This window comes from Thalassophryne amazonica, chromosome 2 (assembly GCF_902500255.1).
Source record: "Thalassophryne amazonica chromosome 2, fThaAma1.1, whole genome shotgun sequence".
NCBI classification, from domain to species: Eukaryota; Metazoa; Chordata; class Actinopteri; order Batrachoidiformes; family Batrachoididae; genus Thalassophryne; species Thalassophryne amazonica.
In genome coordinates this window covers 102,350,506-102,371,684 of record NC_047104.1, presented here as the reverse complement: position 1 = coordinate 102,371,684, position 21,179 = coordinate 102,350,506, and the positions used below count along the sequence as shown (strand labels likewise).

The 21,179-nt window shown below is 40.3% G+C and overlaps 1 protein-coding gene across 1 annotated transcript; it reads right to left on the bottom strand.

Moving 5' to 3' along the window:
* Positions 1-7,539: 7,539 nt before the first annotated feature.
* eif4g2a (eukaryotic translation initiation factor 4, gamma 2a) lies at positions 7,540-19,313 on the bottom strand. The gene is made up of 16 exons (XM_034190795.1): positions 19,176-19,313; positions 19,008-19,074; positions 18,692-18,843; positions 16,478-16,588; positions 16,209-16,391; positions 15,821-15,959; positions 15,497-15,660; positions 15,297-15,395; positions 10,579-10,692; positions 10,393-10,488; positions 10,094-10,309; positions 9,627-9,885; positions 9,175-9,379; positions 8,877-9,079; positions 8,659-8,780; positions 7,540-8,526 (listed from the first exon to the last, which is right to left on the bottom strand). The coding sequence occupies exons 3-16, from the start codon at positions 18,773-18,775 to the stop codon at positions 8,464-8,466; spliced, it is 2,058 nt and encodes a 685-aa protein (XP_034046686.1). The 5' UTR covers positions 18,776-18,843; positions 19,008-19,074; positions 19,176-19,313; the 3' UTR covers positions 7,540-8,463.
* Between the last annotated feature and the right edge of the window lie 1,866 nt (positions 19,314-21,179).

Here is a 21,179-nt window from a genome sequence, read left to right as displayed (position 1 = left end):
CCGTTAAATTAACCAACAGCTTCATAAAACAATAGACACACTATTTGAAACAATGACTTTATCAATGGGTTTATTGTTTGAAAATAATATGATGTGGTGACGTCTAGTGGGCGTTTAAGGTTCCACACCAGGTGTTTACTGACAGCAAAAGATGTGCAAATATTAAGCTTGACAGTTGAAATTATGATGAATATCGCTTGTCAAACAGCTTTTTGACCATTAAAAACGTCGAAACACCCACAAAAGGTGGTTTATTTCCTGTCCAGGTCATCTGATTTGGATGTAAATCCTGTTTAATTCAAACTGCATGGCTGTTCCAGTTGTTCCTAATTTGGTTTTCATGCCCACAGTTTGTGACAGATGTCTAAAATAACACAAAAATAATATTGATACACCTAAATATGTATGAGTCAAATATGCCAATTAAACGGAAATGAAATCATTTAAGACTCATTTTCAATCAAGCATATGTTGTTTACATTTTTGAAGAATTCATGAATTCAAAATTCTATCACCCCAGAAGATTTTAAAGTGCTTTCAGTGATTATTATTTTTTTATTTGTTTGTCACATTTATCCATGTTTAAATGTGTCATGTTTTTAATGGATATATTTTGATTGTAACATGTATTCTTTTTACATAAAACAGGAAATATGTTTTAATCCTTTTTTTGGAAGATGAATTTGTGCTTTTAAATAATGTGTAAAATTTGATAAATACTGACTGTTCATTAGCTTCACCATCTTCATTAATTAGCCTTGTCCTTCATAGACCGCGACATCAACATTAAATTAAATTGAAATAACTGCAGCAATCGGTACCAGACATCACACTGTTTTGGACCAAACGTGTTTTTTAGCTGTTCAAAGCTATCGGTTATTTTAAACAAAAACTCAAAGCTGCTTGGTCATAAGTTTTCATATTTTCAGCACAAAACAGCAGGAGTAGGCGAAAAAATTATTAAAAAGAAAATTATTGAGCTGCTGAACACAAGCGTTCAATGTCAGCAAAAGAAACCATGGTGATTAAATATGAATTTTATTTTTAACTGTTTTTTGTGAAGCACTTTGTGTTGTTGTCAGTGTGTTTCCTGGTGTTGATAAAGTCTAGACCTGCTGCTGTGTAGCCCCTTGAGGTGACTTATGTTTTAACTTGGTGCTGTAATCAATAAATGTAATTGTTTTCCTGCTTTCAGGTTGGTTCTGCACCGTGGACAGTTGTGAGGACAGGACCCACACCCTATAATTCACAATGACAATTAAAAAGGAGACCGACATCCCACAGAGGATGACAGCTCCCCGGGCCAGAATCTGTGGAGAACCTTCCTGCTGGCATCAAAAGAAAAAATATGAGGTAGGTGTGTGTGTGTCTGGGACAGGGGAGATGCAAAAGTACCCCATTAAAAAAATCAGAATAGCAAATAAGATCTTTAGTCTTAGCCTTCCATCTTCTTGTTCATGTTTTCAGTTTTTACATTTGGTTCCTGGTTTGATTGTTGTTCTTTTCATGTGTTGGGTTTTGAATTTATGTGTATTACTATGGGATTCTGTCTTTGTTTTACTGCACTATCTTGCACCAGCTTCCCTCATCTTCATTGTAATTCTGTCCCACTTTGTCTGACTGCACTCTCTTGCTCCTGTCTTCCCTCATCTTTGATTCATCTGACCACACCCCCTTTCTGAATGTTCTCCACACCTGTGTCTAAATTTCCCTAATTACCACCAGTGTATTTAAACGCTGCTTGTCCATTGTTGTCTGCCAGTTCGTTGCTCTAATGTTCACGGTCCAGCCTTTCCACAACCTTGTTTCGCCTACTACTGCCTGCCTGTGTGTTGACCCTGACTTGCTTTTTGACTTCTTGTTTTTTGCCTTTGCCTCTGTACGTTGCCTCACCATGTCTCTGAACCCTGCTTGTTTTTTGGACCATGCCTCTGCCTCACATCTGCTTGTTACTTCCACCTTCCCTGACTGTACTGTGTACGAAACCTTTTGCCAGTCTTTCCAGATAAAGCCTTTATGATTAGTCCATTTTTTGAGAGTCTGCATCAGTGGTGGGCACAGCTAACCAAAAAATTAGCTTTGATAACAGCTAATCAGCTAACTGAAAAGTTATCTTTTATAAGCTAAACTGATAAACTACCCAAAAATTTATCGGAAGCTACAGCTAACCGATAACTTTCAAAATTGAGTTTCAACACCACTTCTGTCGTTGTGCACCCTGCCCACTGCTAGAAGCTCCTGTTTGCTATGTACTTTGCAGCAGTGAAGCTGTGTTATGTTCAACTCTACCGCACACCAGATTGCCACACAAACAACAACAAAATACAAGTCATTATTCTTTAACAGCATACAGCAATCCCCTCCCAGTGAGGCAGAGGCCTTGGAAAATAAAGCAATTTTGACCTATGGTCTTGATTTATAAATCAAATTGATCCGGATAAGGAACGATAGGGAGGAACGATACCGCAGGTTGTTCATCCCTGCTGCTGTCAGGATGTACAATAACTGTGAAATAACCACATGCAATAATATGTTTTCAAAGTTATCTGAAAAGCTAATCCCTCCGTCCATCCGATCCGGGATGGACGGAGGGACTCAGAAAAATGCATACCGCACGACAACAGCATGTTATTTGCATTATCATCACTTTTTACCGAGATACACAACACGTAACGCGTACATAAAAAGTTGGCTCACTTAACTTCTGCATTGTCGCCTGGCGCGCGTGCTGCTGTTCAAATTCAGCAGTGCGTCCTCATCAAGCTGGCTGCTTCAGCTGCTATTCATTGTCGTACTATCCATGAGAAAACCATCCGGAATATCCATATTGGGACCAAAACACACTTCTCGCCTTTTACTTTTCCTCTGCGGACAGTTTGTTTTTTTGCCCCTCTGCAGACAGTTCTTGGGCTGCGCGCACGCTATGACATTTGTTTACACACAGCGGGCGGGTATAGCCAGATACCTTCGACATAAATCTATGATACCGGCCTAGCAACGCCCTGGTAAAGTGATAATCTATGATAACAGTTAATCTATTCTCCCTCCCTGCCATGTCAGTTGAACTGAATTATTTATTTCGACACACATGGTTGAATAAAAAAGAAATATAATATTTACAAACACAAAACAAAACAACAATACAGCAAAACAGAAAACAAAATACAATAATCCAAAACTGACCAAAATCAAAACCCATGTGACCGAAAGGGGGTGGGTAGAAGCATAACTTATCAAGACCCACCCCTTATTCCACGAAATCAATAAATACACCCACTACTAATTAGATTCTCACACACACACGTATGCAAACATATATATATATATATATATATATATATATATATATATATATATATATATATATATATATATATATATATATACACACACACACACACAAATACTTGTACAATACATATACCATCACATATACTTCCCAGTCAGGACATACCCACATATACCTAAGCATACATACTTACACACAAGCAAACATTACATACTTGACACAGTCACTTCACGACGATCCCACTACAATATTTTGAAACAATTACTTTTTTGCAGAGTCGCTTAAAACATGCCAGAGTACCACACGTTTTGATCTCAATAGGAGAGTCATTCCATATCTTCACCCCTATCACGGATACACAAAAACCTTTTACATTAGTGCGAATTAATGGTTTCTTGAATAATACACAGCCACGTAAACTATACTCAGAATCCCTCATTTCGAACAGCCTCTGGACATGTCTCGGCAAGGCTTGGTTTTTTTGCTTTAAACAAAATCTGTAATGTACTCCACCATATCTCTAAATTTTAATACCTTCAAAGAAATAAATAGGGAATGAGTTGGTTCACGAAAGTGTTTATTGCAGATGATACGTATGGCTCGTTTTTGTAGAAGGAATATTTGATTAGTGTTTGATTTATAAGAATTTCCCCACAACTCAATGCAATATGTCATGTACTGTATGGTGCTATTAATGAATGGTATAAAGTAACTAACCCTTCCCGATAGTGTGTCTTTGGCTTTATACAAGATGGCAATAGATTTGGACATTTTTGATTTAATATAGTTTATATGTACTTTCCAACTTAGTTTATTGGCAGTTATAACACCAAGGAATTTATTCTCTGTTACTACCTCAATTTCCGTATTGTTTATAGTCAAATTTTTAAATTTAGGTAATTGTTTATTTCCAAATATAATACATTTAGTTTTCCCAAGGTGGAGTGACAATTTATTAGCATCAAACCAAGCCTTGAACTTTCCCAATTCGTTCTCCACCATGTCCAGAAGCTGTTCGACATTATCACCACTGCAAAACAGTTGTGTCATCAGCAAAGAGGACACACCTCTGATCTAGACACCCAGCTTATATCATTAATATACAGTAAAAATAACAATGGACCCAATACTGATCTGACTTTGACTTTCTTTGCTAACAAAATTTTAACTATTAGAGAAAAAATTACTCATAACCATCCCAAAGACGTATCGTTATCTTTGGCTGCTTTCAGTGATGCCGGTATTTGGTTAGACTCTTTCTCTCCGATTGTTCTGTCTGAGTTATTCTCATTAGTTACTTCATCCAAACCATCAACATGTTTATTAGACCCCATTCCTACCAGGCTGCTCAAGGAAGCCCTACCATTATTTAATGCTTCGATCTTAAATATGATCAATCTATCTTTGTTAGTTGGCTATGTACCACAGGCTTTTAAGGTGGCAGTAATTAAACCATTACTTAAAAAGCCATCACTTGACCCAGCTATCTTAGCTAATTATAGGCCAATCTCCAACCTTCCTTTTCTCTCAAAAATTCTTGAAAGGGTAGTTGTAAAACAGCTAACTGATCATCTGCAGAGGAATGGTCTATTTGAAGAGTTTCAGTCAGGTTTTAGAATTCATCATAGTACAGAAACAGCATTAGTGAAGGTTACAAATGATCTTCTTATGGCCTCGGACAGTGGACTCATCTCTGTGCTTGTTGTTAGACCTCAGTGCTGCTTTTGATACTGTTGACCATAAAATTTTATTACAGAGATTAGAGCATGCCATAGGTATTAAAGGCACTGCGCTGCGGTGGTTTGAATCATATTTGTCTAATAGATTACAATTTGTTCATGTAAATGGGGAATCTTCTTCACAGACTAAAGTTAATTATGGAGTTCCACAAGGTTCTGTGCTAGGACCAATTTTATTTACTTTATACATGCTTCCCTTAGGCAGTATTATTAGACGGTATTGCTTAAATTTTCATTGTTACGCAGATGATACCCAGCTTTATCTATCCATGAAGCCAGAGGACACACACCAATTAGCTAAACTGCAGGATTGTCTTACAGACATAAAGACATGGATGACCTCTAATTTCCTGCTTTTAAACTCAGATAAAACTGAAGTTATTGTACTTGGCCCCACAAATCTTAGAAACATGGTGTCTAACCAGATCCTTACTCTGGATGGCATTACCCTGACCTCTAGTAATACTGTGAGAAATCTTGGAGTCATTTTTGATCAGGATATGTCATTCAAAGCGCATATTAAACAAATATGTAGGACTGCTTTTTTGCATTTACGCAATATCTCTAAAATCAGAAAGGTCTTGTCTCAGAGTGATGCTGAAAAACTAATTCATGCATTTATTTCCTCTAGGCTGGACTATTATAATTCATTATTATCAGGTTGTCCTAAAAGTTCCCTAAAAAGCCTTCAGTTAATTCAAAATGCTGCAGCTAGAGTACTGACGGGGACTAGAAGGAGAGAGCATATCTCACCCATATTGGCCTCTCTTCATTGGCTTCCTGTTAATTCTAGAATAGAATTTAAAATTCTTCTTCTTACTTATAAGGTTTTGAATAATCAGGTCCCATCTTATCTTAGGGACCTCGTAGTACCATATCACCCCAATAGAGCGCTTCGCTCTCAGACTGCAGGCTTACTTGTAGTTCCTAGGGTTTGTAAGAGTAGAATGGGAGGCAGAGCCTTCAGCTTTCAGGCTCCTCTCCTGTGGAACCAGCTCCCAATTCAGATCAGGGAGACAGACACCCTCTCTACTTTTAAGATTAGGCTTAAAACTTTCCTTTTTGCTAAAGCTTATAGTTAGGGCTGGATCAGGTGACCCTGAACCATCCCTTAGTTATGCTGCTATAGACGTAGACTGCTGGGGGGTTCCCATGATGCACTGTTTCTTTCTCTTTTTGCTCTGTATGCACCACTCTGCATTTAATCATTAGTGATCGATCTCTGCTCCCTTCCACAGCATGTCTTTTTCTTGGTTCTCTCCCTCAGCCCCAACCAGTCCCAGCAGAAGACTGCGCCTCCCTGAGCCTGGTTCTGCTGGAGGTTTCTTCCTGTTAAAAGGGAGTTTTTCCTTCCCACTGTAGCCAAGTGCTTGCTCACAGGGGGTCGTTTTGACCGTTGGGGTTTTACATAATTGTTGTGTGGCCTTGCCTTACAATGTAGAGTGCCTTGGGGCAACTGTTTGTTGTGATTTGGCGCTATATAAAAAAATTGATTGATTGATTGATCCCTGCGGCACACCGCATGCAATTTCCCGGAGTTCAGAATCGGTATTGTTAAAGTGAACATACTGAAATCTACCATGTAAATATTAATCCAATCATATGCAAGACCTCTGATTCCATATTGCTGCAATTTAGATAATAGTATTCCATGATTAACTGTCAAATGCTTTCTTTAAATCAAAGAAAATGCTTACTGTATATTGTTTATCAACTGCAGTCACTATTTTCCACCAAATCCATCACAGCAATATGCGCCTACATACTGTACTGTTTACATCACACTATTTTTGCACAAGTTACTGATTGTATGAATTGCTTTAAATGTAATTTTGTTGTTTCCTTGACAATGACAAACTGTTGAATCTACATTCTAACATTTCAAGGTATGAGATAGATTTCAGAATGCAGACACCAACTCATGAAACTGGCAGTGTCTAGGTTTGTTAGTTATGAGCCATAACTCTGCCAAAATGTGTCAGTCTTGTAAAATATGCATATTACCAACTATAACAAGGAATTGGACCAAGTTTCCCAAAATTCCTACTAAAATGTGCAAGTTTATTTCAGAATGCAGGCATGCACTCATGAAACTGACGAGAGTCTAGTTTTCTTAATCAAGGGCCATAACTCTGGTAATACACATAATATATTGTTTGTGGTAGATGGAATTTACCAACCTATAACATGGACTTGCTACCAAGTTTCACAAAATTCCTACTAAAAATGTGTGAAGAGCTGATTTAGTGAACTGAATGAGAGAGAAATTGCCACGACAGACCCCCTTTGGGCCTTCAGCCAGTGGGTGATAAAAATGAGGCACTCCAAGTATCACCCAGGAGTCACAGTGCACAACTTGAGGCAATGGTTCACTAAACTTTTAAAGACAAACAGTAAATAATTACATTTTAAAATACATGGCCAAACTGCATGAATCACACTTGAAAACAGATTTTTGTAACCCAAGCTTTGAAAAATATGCATATCTCAAATAAAGGAAAATATCCAGGATTAAGAATTAATTTAAACTTTATTGACGGGCAATCTGTAGTTGCACAGTAATAGTCTTCAAATGACTAGGCATTACAGTGATACTGCTATACAGAATATGCACTAATGCACAACCATGTAAAAAGATTAAAAAATAAAACCTACAAACAAACCTCAAAACATTCAAGTACAGCCCATGATACAAGAGGTACTCATATATGAATAGATATATTAAAGGCCACTAACTTTCATTTAAACATGGCACAAAGTTTTATGCACACAATGAAGCACGCTTCACTGATCCAGACATCTGCAAACTGGTTCATTTTTAAACAAGAAAACGATTCTTTCAAAATTTTTCCATCCAACAACTGCAACATGTAAATTAGCAAATCAATGCTTTTCTATTGCAAAAACCCATGATGTACAGTGGATTTGAAAGACGATTAAATAGTTAAGTTAAAAAACTCCAGGTGTAATAAATCCCATTAAAATATATTTAGTCATTTGTCTGTAAACTCCGACTAAACAAGATTGTACGTAGCAGCTATAATTCCTTTACGTTCAGAAGGCAACGTCATGTCTGGAGCTGCAGGTGGCTGAAGTTGGCACACGCAGAACTGATCTGACAGAGGAAATGGTTTTCAAACGTACAATGTGAGCACTGCAGAAAAGTGGGGGGAGATCAAGCTTCAACTTTATGGACAAAATACTACCTACTGTCAAAACATTTAGTATAGTAGATGAAATGTCAAAAACACCACATAAAAAAAAAAATCTAATTTGATCAGTGCATTCAAAAACATACTAAAAGTGGTCACTAGAAAAACATTTTGATTGTGTAACAGTGGTTAGAAAATTTAACTGTCCAAGGGATGAAGTTCAAACCACCCAAGGCACAAAGTGCAACAAGTGTCAATGTTTTACAAAGCTTTGATATGTTCCTCAATAATCCTCATCTTCAGACTCTTCTTCTGCGGTCTCCAACCATGTCAACCACTGGTTCACCTGCACACACAAAAGAAAAAAAAAAAAAAAAAAAAAACCTCCATTATACACTACGCACAAAACACACCCCCAAAAACCAACCCTGCAGAGACAAGCTACTAGTCTTAACGTGACAGCAAATATGTATATTACCTGAAATAAAGCTTTCCCCTTTCCTGGGAACTCTTGGGTGATGTCTTCCTTCCACAAAAGAAAGGCTTCTTCTTCAATTATTTCCATGTCATACAGGTGCATGAAGTAACGCAGCAACATGCCTGCAGATGAACAAATCATTCAGAACGATTCTGTACCAAAATTCATCAATTCTGCAGAACAGATACAGGCTCCAGCAGCTGCACACGTGCACAAACCTTTGGGGAATCCTTTGGTATTGCAGTGGACCTGTAAGGCATATAAGGCGCTGAACTGCAGGTTGGTGCGATTGTGCAGGAAGGTCTGCAGGACCGGCTTTACAGCCAGCAGCAGCTGCTTCTCCTCTTCTAGCTGCTCCTTAGTTGGTGTTGCAAGCTGCTCTTCATGAACACTGATCTCCTCAGTAATGTACTGCAAGAGACTGACAAGACGAGATCCATGTGAAATGCGTGAAGAGCAACGTGCAGTTTGAGGATAGACGTGACAATCATGAAATTAAACGGTTCACTTCTCTACCTGGTCATGAGGAGGTTGATGAAGCCCTTGTCGGTGTGGAGTTTTGGAGAAATGTTGTCCCTGATCCACTTGCAGATGGACTGTGGGGATGGATCTACTTTGATCTGCTTCAACAGCTGCTTCTCGACTTTCATCAGTGGGAACAAAAAACTCAGATCTTGGCTCTCCAAGATCTCAAGCATTTTGTCCTTATTTTGGCTCATCTCTGCAAGAACAAACTGAGTGACCAGCAGCCAGACACTGATAGCTACACCACTAACAGAACAACTCCAACACAGCTGTTTTAGCCAATCGATCAGCTCACAGTTGTGATGCACCAGCTGCATATTTGTACAGAATTTCCCACTTATCCAGGATTAAAGACTATTAAGACACTATGCAAGGCTGGAGATGTATTTTTTTTCAATGCAAGCTAAATATTAGGTATGAATGTAGTCCAGCTGTCGCCATACCAGGTAGCATCTTCTGCATGTTGACCTTGCTCTGTTGGAACTCCTTGCTCAGCCAATCACAGTCTTTCAGCTTGACTACCTCCTGCAGGCTAATTAGGAACAAGGGGAAATGAGCACCATTCTCCAGTGGATGTGCCAAATCTGCTATGCTGACCACTTCTTCAGAGACAGCCTGAGCAGCAACTTGCGCCAGGTAAGACTTCACCGGTGAGATTTCTTCCTCAGCATTAGGGCCATGCTCCAGGATACTCAAAATGGCCTATCAGAAGATAGAACAGTTATTACTGAGGAGAAGCTGCATTTATAAACTAGACTGAATGATGGTTACAAAAACCACTTCCCCACAGAAAATCTGTCAGTCAAAAATTAGAGGGCTACAGACAACCAAGTACAACAGGAAACTTTTGAATTCCAAGTAAAACTTTTTCAAATGAGTTGAACACACTTTAGTCCTAGAGCATGCTGACCTGGATTAGATCTTCACCAGTGAAGAGGCCCTCTCTGCACAGTGCGTGGATCAGGGTGCCTGCATGTTTCTTATCCTCAGCAGGACAATCAAGGGTACATGCCACAATCTTAACAAGTATCTCAGACAAAAGGTGCTTGGGAGTCTTCATCTGCTTTACACCACGTACTGCCTCATCCACGTTGTTCTCCTTGAGGAAATCTGCCACTATGTTCTCCTAAAAAGGAAAGGCTTGTCAAATGGATTTTTTCTTGATTTATTACCTCTTTAGCATGACAGCACAGAGTGCAGGCAACTTACAGTCATTTTCAGCAGATCTTCCTTTGTAGGAGGTGCCTTTTTGTTGGATCGGGAAGGTTTTTCTTGAATTGGAACTATATTTGCTTTAAGTCCAAACTGTTGAATTTAAAGAAAGAATTAACCAGTGTTTCTTCTACTGTGACAGTTATACAATTGATCTAGTCTGTTTTTAAAAAAAGGCCTTACCTGTCCTAGCTGAGGGGCTTGTGTACTCTGAGTACTCATCCGTGTCATCTGTGGCTGCTGCTTTGGCACTTGATTTTTATTCATGTTGAAGGTCTGTGCTGGCCTCAGACTGATCTACAGACAACACATTGTAAATCCGAGCTGCCTTCAGGTATTCTATAGTATTTGAAATTTGTTGCTGTTAACTATAAATTGACAACCTGTTAAAAAGCAGTGACTTTCTTGTTCAGTGTGAGGACATTTCACCACTCAAGCAACTGATGGCTTTAGTTTTAAAGAGTAAAGCCACGAATAATGAGCTGCATATGGATTTGTCAGAAATTTCAGTGATTTGAATAATGAGCCACGTATATGAACATTGTGCAAACAATCAAAAAACACACTGCGCGAGTGCATCAGCACCCACAGCGCAGCTCATCGTTTGATTATAACGAGATGTTAAAATCATAAACATACTTTAAAAGCTGCTCATCAGAAGGAATGAACATGCAACTGTTTTACCAAGTCATTACAATATAACATGGATGACAATGGGCAAAGAAAAAACAAAATAAAATACCTCTGAAAATCGGCGGGGAACCGGGTGCCACTGTAGGCCCCAAGCAGGGTCTAGGGGCAGTGCCCCTGGTGGGGGCCCACAGGTTTTGAGAATTTTAGAGGCCACTAGAGAGACCTAATTTCATGAATTTCCATTTTATATATTTGTATGTTGGGGTATGTGGAAACTTGACTGTAATAAAAGACTCAGGCGGTGTAGACCTTTCAGTGATACCTGCCTCGTGCTGTAGCATATGTACTTACTATAAATGCCATAGCATTGGACAGATGTCACTGAACTTGTCAAAACTATTCTTTAAGTGTCTTTCCTTATCCTGCAATAAGCTCTGAAATACACTAGAACTTCATGGAAGTATGTGTACATCATTTAAAGAGATTAAAACATTTGTGGTATAAAACAGTGACTGTTAATATTTACATGTAAGATGTATGCTTACAAGTTACTGCCCCATAATAATTCTAAATCACACCATGTGAGTTTGCACCCCAACTACTTATATCAGTCAGCAGGAAAACCCCACAGGCACATACACTGTATACAGTATAGTATCATTAAAAAGCACACATCCTGTGCTCCAGCTGTACCGCAGTCTATGAAATTCACCAAAATAAATTGATGCAGGGCCGATTTCAGCATGCAGGCAAATATATCGGTTTATCTATTAAAGAGTAAAAACTGAAGGAAGTCAATTGTAAAGGGCCTTTCACACTGAATATGTCAGACGCGTCAAAAATCGGTCTAAAAAGCATTATTTTCAATGAGACGCGTTGCTTTTTAGATGCGTCAGACGCTTTCAAAATGCATCCGACAGATTGGGAAGCGATGACAGATTGGCCTGAAGTATTCAATGTGAAAGGCCCTTTAGGCCTGAAAGAAGTTTCTGCAGGAAGTATTTTATTTAGGGGTGGGGGGGGGGTGGGGGGGGGTGGTGGGGTGGTGTGGGTGAAGTGTTGGCTTTTTAAATATTGGTACAGGCCGGTGGCAAGTAATGCAACAATAAGGAGGCCAGCTGCTGTTATACACCACAAAGAAGGGTTTGTGTCACATTTTCAGAAAAAGTGTGTTCGTGCGAAATAAATGGAACACGGAAACAGAATTTTGATGAAAATCGGTATACCAATGCTGGTTTTGAGCACTGAATTTCACTTCAGTATGTGCACAGTATAAATACCTGCACCACACTTAAAAAAAAAAAAAAAAAAAAATCAAATTCAGTGATTGTAAACATTAATTGCATGAATAGAATTACTGACACGGACCTGAGCACTAGATGTTGCTACTGGTACACGTGCTGTGGGCTTTGGGACTCGTGCCTCGTCTGCACTCTGAACCTGGGCAGATTAGGTCAGTTTATATTAATTTGATGACGTTTCTTCCTCTTGCAGTGTTCTTAAAGGTTTTGTTGATAAAATCCGAACATAGCGTGCAGAGGGCTTTACTGGGGAGCTCAACCTTGTGGACAAATTCACAGTCTTCCTTTGTCCAGTTCATGTCCACCTCCCGCTCCAAACAATTTCCACTTAAACCTTTCGATGTCTTTAATGCGGTCTTTGTCCTCTTGCTCGGTAATTTTGTCATGTTACAGACGCAGCTCGACAGAGCAAACTTCCAGAAACTTAAAATGTCCACGTCCGGGTACTTCCAGTGACTTCAGATATTACAGAGATTCTGATTTGCTGAAAGTTTGCTGTTGCAGAAAAAGTAACCAATGATATAGCGCATTTTAGCTTGCAGTTACAGCAATGGGGTTCCCGTGCATGAGGAAAGGTTTAACAAGCACGGCTAGCCCCGCACCCCCCAATTTTCTCAATGGATTTATGCTGATCTCAGAAATGGTCCAGAAAGAGTCTGAGAATTCTCATCCCTGATATAAACATTACAAATAATTACCTTTGAAGCTGTTCCAAATATGCTCTCCACCTCATGCAGTGCACGAGAGAGAAGGGGGGGGGGGGGAGCTCCATATGAAATGGGTCCATTGTGCTTCCTGAAGTGATTAGAGGTGCTTTCAACAGCCAACTGACAGAAAATGATTAACCTGCTACAAACTAATTATTTTATATACAGCGTCCAGCGCACAAAGCATTCGGCATTGTCATGACAAAGTGCGGAGCCAAAATAGCCTGTCCGTGTCCTCATAGCCACCAGGTACTCAGATAATGGGCCTCTAACAGCCCCAATACCCACCACTAACATGCCTTAACATCCTCGTAGTACTCCGTACACAAACTGCCCACGCTGTTTTTGCTAAATTTTGAACTTCTTGAAATTAGCGCCACACTCAGATAAGCCTCGTTAGCCGAATATTCTGCCTCTAAGAGACACTATTCTCCCACGTTTGTGGAGTAAACTCGACTCGTACCCCCCCCAAAACAAACAGGTTATGTAGCTCATTATTCGGTTGTGACCAGGGGCTTAAGATTGTTATAACACTCTAGACATGGGCCGATAACAGGTTTCGACGGTAATACTGCGGTATGAAAAGCCACGGTATCAAACACCACTAAAATTTTCCGTGATAACCGTCCCTACGTATGAGAGGGTTATGATAATTCGCCCTTTCCCCTGGTGTGCACCTCGGTCTCCGTTTACAAACAGGCAGCTAACGTTAGCTAGCTCTGCATCATGGCTAAAGGAGCGAAGCCTACACTGAACTTTTCGCTCCGGGTAAAGGACAATTCGGCTTTTTCATTTTATTTTCTGCGGAATAGCCCTTCAAGCCAAAACGGTGGCAACAAAGCACCGTAGCTATGGCCTGTGTCGGACGCGGAGTGAATCAAGATACCCGCAAAGAATATACTTTATCCCATCCTTGAACCACTGTACAAGCGGTGGGACTCGAGCCGTACTTGTCGATGAAATTTCTCCCACAAAGATGTCAAGAAGGACAAATACATTTATTCCAAGCACTTTATCGGTGAAGCTGGGCCAATATTGAACATCTGGAGTTCCAGATCTTATTCCAGCCACATTTCTCCCGAAGCAAGTAAGTCATGTTCTCACGGGGGCAGATGCTACATGTCTAAGAGAGTGACTATTATTTTGGTATTTTCTCTAAAGTTATCAGTGGCATAGTGCTTGTAGCAGTAGACACTGTGGCAATTAGTGTGTCTGAATCACGTGCACTTCATATGCAAATAGCCATAATGTTGTTAAAGCACATTTTAAAGGCTATACATAATACCGTGAAACCGCAGTATTTTTTCCCACAGTTATACCATCCAAATCTCATACTGGCCCATGCCTAACATCACCTCCTGCCCCAAAAACCAATGATGGGTTTTCTCCCCAGCTTTCGCCCACTTCATTTGTCAAGAACAGCACAACCAAGAAATAAGTCACTGACTCCCATATTAAAAATAATCTGATACTTTACATACAGGAGTGGTGAAACCCATTGAAGACCAAACAAGAACTTCTTGGTCGAGCCAACTTTTAGATCTCTTCTCTCTGGATAACTGAGAACATTCATGCTGTTGCTGTTAAAGTGGATTTATGGATTTCTAAGTGGTGTCACTGTCAGTGAAACAAGTCATCCCTCAGCTGGAAAACCAAAGGAACTTAATGCTCAGAAAAAAATCTAAGTTTGGTCAAATTAGATGTCTGGCACTTTCTTGAAAAAAAAAAAAATGCATTTTTACTCTAGGCCAAAATATGGCCATTGTGTATTGTGAATCTCTTGCTTGCATCCGTCTATGCTCAGCATAAGTCCAGTTCTATTACTGCCAGGGTCTCCAAATTTACAGGAAACATTCTTAGGACAAATTCAAAGATGGTTAACCTTATTTTAAGAGGGCAAAAGGTCACATACTGTTTCCTAGTGTTATGCCCATAGAGTTATATTTGAGCTTAGGAACAACAAAAGGCCCAGAAGACTACACATAAATTAATGGATGAGAGGGGGGAGAAAGAAAATCTTAATTATACTGATTAAAAAAAAAAAAAAAAAAAAAAAAAAAACACACACACACTTTTCAGAAGGTCAACAACACAGAAAAGACTGAACCAGAGAAAAAAAAAACCTAATTAAAGTCAAGAACGTCCACTTGAACTAATAGTTTGCCCTCGGCACCTCCATTCTGTGGTTAGACAGGTGCAAGAACAACATGTTTTCAGCAAAACCCAAATTTTCAAAACCTAAAATTAATATAAGTTATACCTCATCAGGGCTGAGCCTCCCCTTTTTTATGAATCGTGGACTTGCATCCCTAGACTTTGAGTGATGCTGTTTCTGATTGAAAACTGGAGACTTCTGCCCCTATAAAAAAAAAAAAAAAAAAATGATGCAGTTGTTATGACAGCCCAAATGACAACTCTAGTTCCAGTGTGCGAAATACTGAACAGATAGACGGCATGTACCTGGCTTGATTTCATGAAAGGTTTGTGCCCCACTTCAAATTGGTATGAATCACCATTGAAGAGTGGGCTGGAGCGGTGACGTCCCATCGGGGGAGAGTAGTGATGTCCCATGGTGGGGGAGTAGTGATCCTGAATGACTCCTGGACCAGTACCTATTTCACTTCCTACCAGCAAAAAGATGAAATAAAAAAGTAGCACTGCAGCATTAAAAAGATTTAACACACTGAATTAATGAAGGAGTAAAACTGAGTCACACTTCTGAGTTCATTATTCATTTATGGAAAATTCTTTATTTTTAAATTATAAAGAAAATGTATCACTTACCAGGTATTTGTCCAAACATGTCAGCCAACCCTCCAAATATTTCCCGGTCAAACTTGTTCCTTACTGGAAGGAAAGAACTGTCTGTCAAGAAGTCCATCTTCATTCCATCAACTGAACGTGGAATGAATACTCCTAAATCCTGCCAGCACAGGTGATTTCCAGAGGGAACATGAGGGTAAAGCAGGACAAAGATCCATAGTTGTAGTCTATAGTCATACAATTAAACTACTTTTTGCTCTCTCCATCAACTGATATGATATGTACAGAGCCTACAAGGAGATGAGCTCTCTATCCCAAAATGTTTCAATGTACTTTTGTACAGCACTTTGGTCGACTGCTGTCATTTTAAATGTGCTTTAGAAATACAGTTTGAGTTGACGAGGCAAACCTTTGCTGCATCCTGATGAACTTGGTTGATTGTCTTTGGCCTACTGTCAACAAAAGCCTCACGAGCTACCCAGCCATTCTGTCGCAGCTCTACTATGTTCTGCAGCAAGAACCGAATCCTTGAAGGCAACTCTTTGTTATTTGCCAAGGAGTTCATGCGGCAAAAGTACTGATCCATTAAAGACTGGAAGGAGAAATGGAAGAACTAGTCAGCATGTGTGGAACAAAGAACACTTGCTCAAGACGAATATCTTTTTCAAACACATTTACCTTAGCCTTGTCATGATCAAGCTTAGAGCCTACTGTTTTCATTATCTCACAGAGGCATTCCAAATCCTCCACAGTCTCATCAAGTTGGACTCTATTCTTCTTTTCCAAAAGCTTAAAAGAGAAAGCAAGAATTACAATAACCCTCATCTGCCTGTACTTTAGTAGCAAGTTCAATTCCACATCAGCTTCAGTGTACTTGGCCATCTTATCTCATTTGTAATTTACTTGGCTGTACATCTTGTGTTTGTCATGAAAGTCTGCAATCTTAGGAGTAACTAGGGATTAGTTCAAATTTTAACAGTACTATTACTGTTAGCAGTACTGCAGCAGTATTCTTAGTCACTTATTGAAGTGAAAGAATTAATGCTTTATTTTCTACATATTTAACAAATACTTACATGTAACCACACATTTGAGGGTTTAATTCTAGCTGCCCTCATTCTGTGCACACATGAGAAAGAATGGCTGATCTTTTGCCTTCCTTTTGTATGTTTGAAAAGACAAAATAAAAGACCAGCCATTCTCTCTCACACAGCACAGTCACGGACACAGACAAACATGTACATGTGCACACTGAGTGAGAGAGAGCCAAACCAGTTGGTTCAGAGGCACTCTGCCCACACATAGGTGACAACGTGACTCCAAAAACGGCAAAGAGGGTGTAGGCTTCTTTGTAACCACCAACTCCACCTGGTGATTTTACTGATTAACCGCAGACGGGATGAGTTCAATGAAATCACTCGGTGGAGCTGGTGGTTACTAAGAAACCTGCACCCTTTTTGCCATTTTTGGAGTCAGGTTGACACCTATGCCCACAGTTACCCAAACACACTGACAAATGCATACACACACACAAACTGAAAGTGAGGAGACAAGAAAGACTGCCTTCAGCGCTGCATACCAGGCACCATATGAGAGAGAGAGAGAGTTCTAAATTTATTTCCTTAATGTTTTCAGTCCCGAAAGCAGTAATGTTAAGGGGCATGTTTTAATTGATACTCTGGTCTTTAATAATTTAGCACCAGGGCCTGTTTAATGTCGGATTTTGGTGCCCATCCCCAGGAGTACACAGTACAATTCACACATCCCCATTATTCCTCTTTGCGTCATCAGTATCACCTCCATTACCTGGTAAGAATGGTAAACAGCTACATTTACGGCATGAATATCACACTAACCACACCTCACCACAACAGTAAACAAACTGATCAGCTGGTTGCAAATCAGGGCAGTGGAAATATACAGATGACACAAAAAAAAAAGAAGAAAAAAGTCAAAGTTTGTAATGAAAGACGTGCGGACGGATTGGCGCATCAGCAGGCAGCCGGCGTGGCGCGCCGCCACAGGAAAAACACCTCCGTGTTGATAACCATTTGTAAAAACCAGGCGGCTTTTGATGGCTTTCAGTAGAGTGAGTATCTGAGAAATTGTTTAACAGCTGGACATGTTCCAACTTGTCCTTAAGGCTTCCAACAGAGTTGTTTTTCCTGTGGCGGTGCGCTGCGCCGGCTGCCTGCCGACGCACCAATCCGTCCGCACGTCTTTCATTACAAATCTCCTTTAACAGTGGAATGTCCGGATAAACTGCTGATCCCGAGCTCTTCTGAAAGTTCTGTTCTCTCCACGACGTCCTGGGTCAACAGAGGCTTAAATTTGGAGGTTTTTCAACTCAAAACAGGCTGACGACGGCGCCTCAGAGCGCAGCGCAACGTCCTGCTCATGGGAAGTCGTTAAAGTGACAGTAACACTCCATAATCTCTCAGCCGTTAAAATTTTCACCGAAAACCAGCTGAATTTCTCGAATGGTGTCCACTTCGATCTGCCTCACAGGTTCTGAAAAAATTTTTTCATAAAGCAAAGCGCCAGTCTCTCAGCAAGTTGTTAGACAAAGGAATTCCGACGGGAGGGGTGGACCACTCCTCACTCAAAGCCTGCCCACAGGCGAATGATGTAACCGACAGGCGTGAAAAAAAACTCTTGCATGCCCACGAGGGTTCAAGCTGTCTGATGTAATCGCACGTGATTCAAATCCATATAGTTTTTGAAAAAAATAAAAAGGTCCGAAACTTTTCTCACAGACCTCGTACATATAGATTTTGAGAGAGACAGATAGATATACTTGTATGTACATAGAAATGTTGGTTGAATTAACTGGTGAAATCCTAGGATCACCAATTTCTGGAGGGACTGGCTTATCCTGACAACACAACTTACTGTTTTGATGCACTTATGAAGGATAGATTCGTGGATAAGATTGAGTTTGCCAAGTTCCCCAATGAATTTGATGTTGCCCAACATCTTGATCTTGGCAACAGTGTGTTGCTCCTCTTCTTCAGCGGTGAGTGGACTGCCACGTTTGTCAAAGGCTATAGGGGTGGAATAAAACAAAATTCAAATATATATATATATATATATATATATATATATATATATATATATATATATATATATATATATATATATATATATATATATATATATATATATATGACAATCATGGGGGAAAAAAATTAAAATGCAATTCACACACTTTCAACATTTCTGGCACGGTTCTCAAACTCATCCTGAAGCTTGGAAATCAGGAGCCTTCTGAAGGTCTGTAAACAGTGGAATTGAATTTAAAATCCACGTGACAAAGTGCCTAATATTTAGCAGTGACGTGAAATGCTCCTAAATAACCTACACATAAAAAGCTTACTGTGTTCTGCCTTTGTTTTTCCTTGACTTTCTACTGACAAGTCTTCAAAATTTGGTGCATCCCGTGATAAGCGCAAACACAGCTGAGCATATAATTGGCTGTACTTCGGCTCTTCAAGGGCTTTGTCAACAAGCTAAACAGACAGGAAGAAAAATTCTCAATTAAGTGTAATTAAATAGGTTACACAATAAAGGGAAGCACATAGCACAATACTTGCCAGCAGGATGACTCCTTTTAAGATGTGCTTGGAATCAACACCCACATTCAGGAGATCAAAGCACAGCTTGTCAAACTTTTCAGGGGTCAATTTATTAAGTATTCTAAAACAGAGAGAGAGAGAGAAAATAAAAGATTAGAAACCTCAAATTAAATACAAATGATTGATGTCACTGTATGTTTTTTTTCTGTGAGTACTTGTTACTAGATTATTCAAAGGGCTACTATTCCGTTTTGATATTTGGTAGAAATACTCATTGTTGCAAGAAAATAACCACTGAAAATGTTGCTTTTTATATGAATCAGCTCAAGCATATAATCTTTGTCTTTGTAGTCTATTTGTTAGCAGCATTACCGCCAATGTCACACAGCTGAGCAACAGCAGCTGTGTTCAATATCCCATTTTAGTTCTCTTAACAGCACACTGCCAACAACAGAACACATGTAGAAGTAACGCCTACACAGCCCATGAGAAGCATCAGGCTGCCACTTACCACTTGATACTGTAACATCAAGCAGGTAGAAACTGTGACCCCCCCCCCCCCCCAACACACACACACACACACAGTCGAGGAGATGCCAGTTTGTCAAAGGTTACTCCCCCCACCTAAAGGCCCCTTCACACATAGTGCGAAGTTTGGACAACGCTTGGACAAAATACAGTTCGAATTTACACACCACGAAACATTGCACCGACGGGCAGGCGTGCACGATCCCGGTGCAAGAGCTCATGCACGTGACAGTGTATTCGAGCAGGAACAGTGCGAGGTGCACCACATTGCGCCGCTTATGTGGAATAAATAAAAAAAGAAACGCATACCACCCACTGGACGTGAACCCGCACCTTTCAAAAGCTCTGATTATTAGTCAGTAACTTTACCACTGAGCTACAGAGCTGCGGGGAATCTGCCTCATATCAGGAAGGCCATGGAAGCATTACAAAATAAAAATTTAACTCACACACCATATAAAAACACAGCATTTATCAAGCGAGCAATACAAATATGATCCGTCTGTTCCTCTGGTGATGACCCATGGTCACTGACATACAGTCATGAAATGACATGAAAGAGAAGCAATGCGCTCTGATGTCCACATCTACTGGTCCAGTGCGCCTAGTCGGCCATGCGCGTGTCTCGGGGACGGCGCGCCACAGCACAGACACGTCATGTGGAACAGAACTCACGTGGGTGACGTGACGGTCAGATCGCCCACTGAAAGTTCTGATCTGGCTGTCCGTTTCAACCTGGGGGGCTGCCAGTATTTGCTCCACGTGCGCGCTTGCTTGCTGCAGCTTGTCGCCACCATGGCGATTTTTTATTTATGTCCATGTTAAGTACAGTAATCAGACACAAGCGCCTCAGTGGACAGTCGTTAGTCCAAGTCTGTCCAAACACAGTAGTTGTTATCCAGTTGGAATGTCCAGATATACAGATTCTCACAGCTGCTTCTGTCGGAATCCATGCCTCCTGTGAGTGGAGCGCCCACACCCACGTGTCAGTGTGTGTTTGCAATGTCACACTCATGGAGAACTTGGACAAATTTCACAGCAGTATGACAGTGATTGCCTGCAGTTTGTCATGCCAAGAGTGTGACTGGCCACACATTTTCTAAGTGCCATGCGAGCTGTATTAGATGTTCGTGCGTGTCACCTAGAATTTGGCTGGCACCTGCCGCGAGAGGGTGCGATGGGTTCGCACAGCACACACTCTTTCAGCCGCTGGTGTGTGCAAACAGTTGTAGCAACAAGTGTACAAGGTATTAGAGGCAGGTACGATTCCACACGTT